The sequence below is a fragment of the Lemur catta genome, chromosome 11 (assembly GCF_020740605.2).
Source record: "Lemur catta isolate mLemCat1 chromosome 11, mLemCat1.pri, whole genome shotgun sequence".
Lineage (NCBI taxonomy): Eukaryota > Metazoa > Chordata > Mammalia > Primates > Lemuridae > Lemur > Lemur catta.
Window position 1 is genome coordinate 81,289,454 of NC_059138.1, and position 9,194 is coordinate 81,298,647.

Genomic DNA, 9,194 nt, shown 5'->3' on the forward strand with positions numbered 1-9,194 from the left:
AATATATTTCTTTCCTGATTTTCAAAGAGTGGATAATCACAACCATTTTGAGTACTTCCTATGTACCAAGCACAGTTCTAAGTCCTCTGAGTGTATTTACTGGTTTAGCCATCCACACTGCTCCTGTAATTCTCATCTTGCAGATGAGGGAAGTGAGTACAGAGGGTGAAGCCATGTCCCCAGGGTCACATTTGTCCAGAGTGGCAGAGCCAGGATTCAAAGCCAGGCTGTCTGACTGAGAGCTCACGCTCTGTCACTCCAAGTTCCAGCCCTTACTATTTCTTCCATGAGCTCATCTGAAAAATGTGTAAAATTCAGAAAAGCACCAAAAAGATAATATACATCACAAAACCTCACCTTTCAGAGATAACCATATAAGCCCTATTAACATTTTGGTGTTCATTCTGTCTAGAAAGATAGCTATGTCAGTAGAGAGATGGGCATGTTATAACTTGCTGGGGATTTTACTCTGTTTAATGCTTTGCAACTTCCTCTTTTTTTCCTCTTTCCCTCAATACATTTAAAGATGCTTTGTGTACTTTCCCATAGTATATTTACAAAAAAAAACATTTGCTTTCTTCCTGAAGAACGGCATGCCGTCATTTGGATTCTTTTGGTTTTTCTCACTGTGCAATCCTTTCCCCAAAGTTGTGGACCCTGTCCACGATGTCTTTGTGGTCTTTTTCTTCAGAGTTACCACCTCAGAACAATCCAGGAAAAAGAAAGGCAGACAGGGTGGGGAATATATGGAACATTCAGATGATCAGAAACCTACCATTTGTGCCAAAATTGGGGTTAAATTCAATGATAATTTTAAAATAAAGGTAGAGGATTAACGGTATGGGCATTGCCATGGATAGGGCAAGTGCAGAGGACAGCAGCTGTGTCCAGGGGACTAGGGGCAGCTTGGCTAAGCTTTGAGTATCTGTAGGGCTCGCCAAGGCGTTAGGTGCAGGCTGGTCGGATGCAGGGGCGACTATCCCTTGCTCTGCTGAGCCAAGATCCAGAATTCCACCAGCCATGAAGCTTCAACTGGGGGAGCTCTGAGGGCTGAGGTCAGAGCCCTCCCCGCCAAAGGCCAGGAACTGTGAGGGTCAGGTTAATGGGTAAACCGTCCCTGAGAACTGAGCTCAACCCTCACAGAGGAGGGTGGGAAAAGAAGCCGAGTCACCTGAAGGAGACTAAATTTAAACCCAAATGGCAAGATGAAGTGTTTTCTGCTATCAACAGAAATGGCGTCTTCATGAACAAGTTCAGTTATAGAGAAATAGAGAAAGTAAAATTTCTGTGTCTCTAAATTGTGATAATAAATTTTCAACCTTCTCTGCTGGCTCAGGCCAAATCTTTCCTATTTTTGTCAGTGACACTGCTATTTTATCACTCACAATGCCTTGAAACCATAGGGCCACCTCTGTCTCTTTATCATTCAAACTATGAAGTCATCTCAGACCACTCTGTGTGGAGTGTGTGGGTGGAGAGAGAGGGTTATAACCTGACTCAGAAGGCATTTTATACATTTAGCCAAACGTGAATGAGGAAAAACGTGGGTTTTTTTTTCTTTTTTACTCTTTTAAAAGGCTTCCTGAGTACCAAATAGTGCTTTAAAAAAACCCTCAAAATTCAATGAATTAATTTAAATGTCAATGACTTAGAAACATAAGGATTGCTTTCCTTCTAAATCACCCATGTAAAGAAAATGATGTTTTGGAAAAATGAACATGGCTTTTTATTGATCCCATGACATTTGAAAAGTGGCAGAGAGAGACACAGCATGTTCAAGCACAGTCGAGCCAGTGTGTGCCTAGTGTTCAAATGGGACGCATTACTCAGTGCTAACAGATATGGCAAACTGGGGAAGGGGACAGACTGGGGAAGGGGGCCTCCCACAGCTTTGGTCTGATTTGAGAACATATTCAAGACCCTGTCCTCAGGTCTACTGGCTGATTCCCCACTGGAGGGCTCCTCTTTGGGACTGGAGCCAGGCTGTTCATTTGCAATGGGGATGTGGGCTCAATATCTCAGTAACTTCAGTGGTGGCTCCTTTTGGAGTATCTCTCTAGTCACGACAAGATAATCTCCCCCTTTTGCAAAAGCTGCCCTCCTCCACACTCCTGGCAGCGTTATCTGTACCTCGAGCTGTCCTCACTCCCACCTGCCTCGTACTCAGTGCTCTAAAGACTTAGCCCAGATTCCCACTACTGGGAAGCTGGAGTTGGCAACCAGGACAGCCCATCTCTGCGTGGGCTGAACTATTACATGCAAACTCAGGGCTGTGGGAGTGAGTAGTCGGCCAAAGAGCCAAGAGCATTAAACCAGTTAGTCTGGAGGAGCAGAGGTAGAGGCAGCACTGAGAGGCCAAGAGAGAGAACTCCCTGGGGTCCTGTCAGCCATCATTTTTGGCTCCTGGCTTGTTTTTTAGCCCTATCTTTCTGCCTTTTGATTCTAAAGTTCATTCCTGAAATTCTCATGAGAAAGTTTCCTCCTTTTTTGCTGAGGCTAGCTCAAGGCAATTCCTGTTACTTGCAACCTCAGGAGGCTCACTCCTGGTTGCTGAAATGGTGGTTAATGACTTAGGTCTTGGAAATAAAATAAAGGAATGGGCATAAGAAAAGAGGAAACCAATAATAATTTTAAAAAATAAGTCCTAGGTATGACATTAAAAGCAAAAAAGACAAAAGGAAAAAAAAAACATAAATTTGACTTAATCAAAATTACTAAATTTTGTTCTTTAAAGGACACCATCATGAAAGTGGGGGAAAAAAACCATGGAATGGGAGAAAATATTTGCAAATCATACATTTTATAAGGGACTTGTATCAATACTATATAAAGAACTTTTACAATTCAACAATAAAATGATAAATAAACCCAGTTAAAAAATGGGCAAAAGACTTGAATAGATATTTTTGTCAGAGAAAATAAATAAATAAAATGTAAAAATGACATTTATCATTATTTTGTTATACACCATGACTATTTTACCTTTGGCATATGCAGTTTTCATTTATTTCACAATAGTATGGGAGTTTTCCCTTGTGTATTCTGATTTGTAAAATGTTTCAATATAAACAATGCATGAATTATCAATGCCTAGAAAATGAAAAAATCAACAAAAATAAAAAAAAGGAAATCCAATAGCCTATAAGTGCATGCAAAGGTGTTCAATATCATCATTTGGGAAATACAAATCAAACCCACAATGAGATCTCACTCCACACCCACCATGATGGCTATAAGCAAAAGATGAATGATAACAAGTATTGGTGAGAACGTGGAGAAATTACAGCCCTCGTACACTGCTGATGAAAATGGAAAATGGGGCAGCTTCTCTGGAAAACAGTTTGGCAGTTTCTCAAAATGTTAAACGTGGAATTACCATATGTCCCAGAAATTCCACTCCTAGGTATACATACACCCAAGAGAAATAAAAACACGTGTCTACACAAAAACTTGTACATAAATATTCAGAGCAGAATTATTCATAACAGCCAAGAAGTGAAAACAATTCAAATGTCCGTTAACAATGAACAGATAGCCAGTCATGGTGGGGCACACCTGTAATCATAGTTACTCTGGAAGCTGAGGCAGGAGGATTGCTAGAGTCCAGGAGTTTGAGATAAGCCTGGGCAACATAGCAAGACTCTCACCTCAAAAAAACACAATGAATAGATAAACAAAATTTGGTATATTCATACAATGGAATATTATTCAGCCATGAGAAGAAATGAGGTTGATGCAAACTACAACATGGATGAACTTTGAAAACATTATACTAAGTCAAAGAAGCCTATAGCAGAAGGCCACTTATATTATTCTACTTATATGGAATGTCCATATAGACAGAAAGAAGATTAGTGATTTCCAGGGGCTGTGGAGTGAAGGAAATTGGGAATGACTGCTAATGAGCATGGGATTTTGGGGAGGAGGGTGATGAAATATTCTAGAATTAGATATTGGTGATCAACGCACAACTCATGAATATACTTAAAGCCACTTTTATACTTAAAAAGGGTGAACTTTATGGTACGTAAATTATATCTCAATAAAGCCACTTTTATACTTAAAAAGGGTGAACTTTATGGTATGTAAATTATATCTCAATAAAGCTGTAATACAAAATCAGGTAAAAACTTCAAAAACAACATAATAACAAATACAGTGAGCAATAAGCCAATTCTTAACTAGCTGTGTAACCTTGAACAAGTGACTTACTTCCATCTCAGTTTCGTCACCTATCTAATGAGGATAATGATACTACATACTCCATAGGTCATTTAATGATTAAATGAGTTAATACATGTCAACCTTTTGGAAGACAGTTTATCACACAGTAAGTACCCAATAAATAATGTTAGCAATTATTATAACTATTAAATAACCAATATAATTTATATGGCTGAAGAACACTCGGATAGAGTTACTCTCCCCAAGTATCACTCCAGTCAGTGCAGATTCAACTCAGAGAAAAGACGGAAGGCAACCTCCCCCATGGAGAGGGGTCAGGGCGCTGTAAGAATGGCCACTGACCAGTAGGAAAACAAATTTTACGAATAAGAAATAAATGATTACTAAATGCACATCTTCATAAAAATAGATGGAACCTAATTAATTAAATTGAACTCAATGGAAAATAAGAAAGAAAAACTACTTCTATGTGTTGGGAAGGAGATATAAACATTTTATTCTATTATGATCTTATAAATCAAGGCAAGCATATACTTAAATTATGAAGGTAAGACTTTATAGTAAAAGGGCAATTAAAAAACAACTAACAAAGATGACTTATTGCTCCATTGGGATGATTGGAAACCCACCTGCCTAGCCAGCTTTTGCTCAGAAAGGTTTTCGTTGGCTGGGGTATTTCAGGAAGGAGGTGTCTGCAATGGAATCTTTGAGATAACTGAAGCTTCCTTCTTCGGCAGCATTAGGGTTGAAACATTTCTAAAACTCTGAAGTCTTAACACACTCTTTTCCCTCCCATCCAGGTTACAGTTTCACCCTCCTCTGGTGACTTTGCTAGCACACAGTCAGCAGCTGTCCGCTCCTGGGGCCCGTGGCTACACTGCGGTTCCACAAGGTCCAGACGAGTGGGGCGCTATGGCGCACTAAGTGCCCGGTTCATCATTCATTTTAGAGAACCGTAATCTTTACAGGGCTCCAGATTCTCATTTTCCTCTACATTGGACAATGAATTTTCAGAAGACAGGCAGTTTCAAAATTCTTCCTCTTCTTCATTTCTGTATCCCTGGCTCAGAGTGCAGGGCCTGGCATACGGTGACCGGGTGAGGAGTGAATCATGGAAATGTTTGGGGAATGCCTTTCTGTGGGGGAGTCTGAGGGCACCTAATCCTGGTTTACATCAGAAAGTTGTTGGGGTGTTAACAGCAAACGTAGAGTTAGCGGAAGCCCAACCAACAATTCCTTCTCTCCTTCCTCCATGAAGTTTTTCCTCTTGCCTCCAGCTGCGAGTGAGCCTACTTCACTACTTCTGAGACACTTCCCGCATTTCGGCCCTGTCAGGAAGTGTACCCCAGGACCCCCTTTCAGGAGATACTCGCTCCCCCAGCTGCAGGAAGTGTTTGTCTGAAGGTTCATGCCAGTGTCTGCGTCCGTTGCCAGGAATTGCCTCCACCAAAGGGTGGTGTCGCAGTATGTCTCAAAGTTATGGCACCTCCCCTGGGGGTTAGTTTGCATCCAGTGACTGTTCAGTGAGGGGGTTCCAAGACTTGAACTCACTTCAGAACAGCCCCCAGAGCTCTCAGTGGGATCGACTAGGCCTCTTTTGTGTGTGTGGCTGCAGCACAGCCCTCCTCCTCCCCCGACCCCCTGCTGCCGTCCTCTCTTACTAGTCTTTTCCTCAAGAACACTCCTCAATAAACTCCCCTGCACACAAGTTTATGAGCCTGTTTCCCCAAGGAACAACTTCAAACAGTAAGACACCAGCGTGGACAACCTTCAGCACCCGTCTCAGCGCACAGCCAGTGCTCGGTCAATGTCAATCACGTGAACGGACTCCTCTTGCACCCACCTTTCTTGTTATGATGACGACAGGTGAGTAAGTCACCCGGCAGAGTTAGACAGGAGTCATGAGCTACTGGGGAAATGGGTGCTAAATCATCCTCAAACCTAACCAGCAACAGACTCCCCAAGCTCTTGGGGCCATGGAATATTTGTGTGGGCAACCAAAGTGAACCCCTGTAGCTAGTAGAGATGACACTCCCCATCAAAACGAGGGGTCTATCTCCCCTCCCTTGAGTCTGGGAGGAGGGACCTGTGAATGCTTTGAGCAATAGAAGGTGACCGAAGTGATGCTGTGTCACTTTCTAGATCCTGTCTTTTGGAATTCTCTCTCTGGGATTCCTGAGCTTCTAGGTAAGAAGGCCTACTCCCTGAGTCCTCCACACGTGGCACTCTGATGGATGCTCCCTGACAAGCCAACCTTCTAGCCATTCTCTGCCCCCAAGTTGCCAAACACGTGAGTGAAGCTGCCTTGGACAGTCCCAGAGCCATCAATCCACCATCTGAATACCCCCTAGTGACCACGGTCACTCCTACACAGAGAGACCAATCATCAGCCAGGGTCTCAACAGATTCCTGATCCAAAAAATCATGATAGAACAGAATGGTTATTATTTTAATATGCTATATAACAATAGATAACCAGAGGAACCCCATCCTGGAATCCCCTCAACACCTCCTTCTACTCTCTGTGGCCTCATGGGGACTGGGGCAGGAGAGGGAATGCCATCTGCTGTCTATCGTACTGAAGTGAGGGCCCGAGGATTTCAAATTAGACTTTTCTAAATTCAAACATCTAATTTGCAACCAGCCTAGAAGTAGAACTGATTTCACTTGAGCCTTTTTCGAGAGTATTTCCATTTGACAGGCTTTAGGGTTTTGTTCTGAGAAAATGAAATGGTGACAAATAATTAAGGAAACCAGTACTGGGTGAGGATGCTCTCCCAGGCATGGTTCTAAGGGGCCACAGACCTCCACTTCCAGGCCTCTGGAGAACAGATTCCCAGGGAATCTTGGTCCTAAGGTTTTAGCTTAAAATGAAACTTTGGAACTAGAGATGTGATCCCTAAAATGTATAATGACCTAAGGTCATGGTTTTGGAGAAGTAGGACTAATTCAGATGTGTTTCCATACTGCCTCCGGAAATAATTCATGTGTCAGACTCTTTCCAGATTTTCCATCTGTAGCATGTGGCCACCACACTTACCCTAGGGTTCTTCTTCTGGCTTCTCAAGACAGGGCTCTATTTTGAGGTCTGCTCATTGAACAATTGCTACTCAGAGTTCTGAGTCTATGTGGCTCTATAGACTGTCCCTTTTAAATGCCCATCACTGTTATGGAAGCTGCAGCTACAATATGAATATCAAAGATCTTACCCTACTTCCTACTCTCAAAAACAACAACAACAACAAAAAAAACAAACAAAAAACCCCCCCACAAATAAATAAACAAACAGAAAAACCCCACAGAAACAAACAACTTCAATGAAAGATAAGTCAAGGAGCCATAGCTCAGTCAGTGTTCAAAGTTTCTGAATGATCACCAAGTCTACACTCCCTGAGAGAAAGAAGAAAGCTAAGATGGTTGAGTCCTTACTGTGTGCAAACACCAGGAATTTACATGCATGCTCACAATTTTCACAGTATCCCTGTGAGGTGGGCATTATTAGCCTCTGCTCACCAATAAGGACACAGAGACATGGAGAGGGTTAAGTAAGCTGCTCAAGGTTTCACAGCCAGTAAAGGATGGGAGAGAAAGGAAGGAAATAAGGTAGCAATTCAAACTCAGACATGTCTGTCTGAAGTCAAACAAAGCCTGGGAGAAGGAGTAAGAATTTCAGGCTGTTATAGTTGCCCATATAAGAGGAAAACATTGCAATCACCAATGAAGTGGAAGACTTTTTTGACTAATTCAAACTAGTGGCTGTATACAGTGTGAATGCTTACTTATAGACTCAACATTTTTGTCAGTGAGGTTATTGGTGCTTTACTCAGAATCTTACAACTAGGGATGTCATTAAATAGGTGATTTATTATGCAAGAAAAGTATTGGACCCCGTTGTTACATACACATAAAATATGCAAAAATATTTACATACCTATGCAGGTGTGGCTGTTGGAGTGGGTGGTGCCCAGCTGGTCGTGGTAGGCCGGAGAAGTTGAGGAGTGAAGAGGCAGGAGGAAGAATAGAGGAGCTGCCATAAGGATCTTCCAGGGGAACTTCATCTCTGAGCCGTGCACCACGGGAGATCGCCTGGCTCCAGAAGCTGCCGGCTAAGGAATGTTCAAACTGAGGCCACAGAGTCAGTCGGTCTCTCTGCCCTTCTCTTCCTCTCTCTGACACACACACCCCACACTCTCAGACACACGCTCTTCAATAAGCGTGACACAAATGAAAACACACACACTCACAGACCCACAGCTCGAGACTGTGGGACCCCTGAGAGAGCCACATGGGGCAGAGTCTGGGAAGAGCTAGAGGGAGTCCCTGGTGTGCAGTTCTTCTGAGCTAAAACCTGCAGGAAAAAGAAAAACCTAAGCTGCACAGTGGCACCAACAGGCACTTCCTGCCAGGCTCCCTGGCTGAAGTCAGTGACTGTAAACCACGAACTTTGAGGCTCGCCGCCAGAACTGCTCTGTTGGGTTGGTTAGGAGGCCCTTCCCCTTTCATTCTTGCAAAACAAAGCTAAATTAAAACTAGAACTGAAGCAGGAAAAAAAAAAAAACACAACCCTAAACCATAAACACACAACCCTTTAGCAATTTGACCAGCAGCACACACATATTGTAGAAATTATAACTTTTTCTATTCAGAAGTTATTTAGTTTTGTATTAAACAGCTTTATATGGGCTCTTTATTTTGTTGTTAAAGAATATTCTGGTCAAGTAGCATCTTTTCTCTGGAGAAGCCTGATTATTTCTTGAAGGGTCAAGTTTTCTCAAGGCCTTTCATGTGGTGTGCAGAAAATGAGCCGTGCAGAAAATAATGGGCAGTCGGGAAGGCTGGATTTTAGACCTAATGAGAAAAAAGATGAGTTAGAATTAGCCCATTCATATTTCCCTGGCTGTGTGTGATGCATCTTTTTTTCTTCACAATTTCAAAGTGTGTTTATATTTCCTGGCTGTGGATGATTTGTTCATTGTGCAGAGACTGATTTTTTGCTTTGAAGAGGAGAA

General features: G+C 42.4%; 1 protein-coding gene across 1 annotated transcript in view; it reads right to left on the bottom strand.

Annotated features, from left to right (window-relative positions):
• Nucleotides 1-8,600, bottom strand: part of AOAH (acyloxyacyl hydrolase) — a 201,322-nt gene extending 192,722 nt beyond the window's left edge. The window contains exon 1 of the mRNA XM_045564068.1: nt 8,117-8,600. Within this exon, the coding sequence (XP_045420024.1) occupies nt 8,117-8,243 (127 nt within the window). The 5' untranslated portion in view covers nt 8,244-8,600. The remainder of the gene's footprint in view (nt 1-8,116) is intronic.
• Nucleotides 8,601-9,194: the final 594 nt, after the last annotated feature.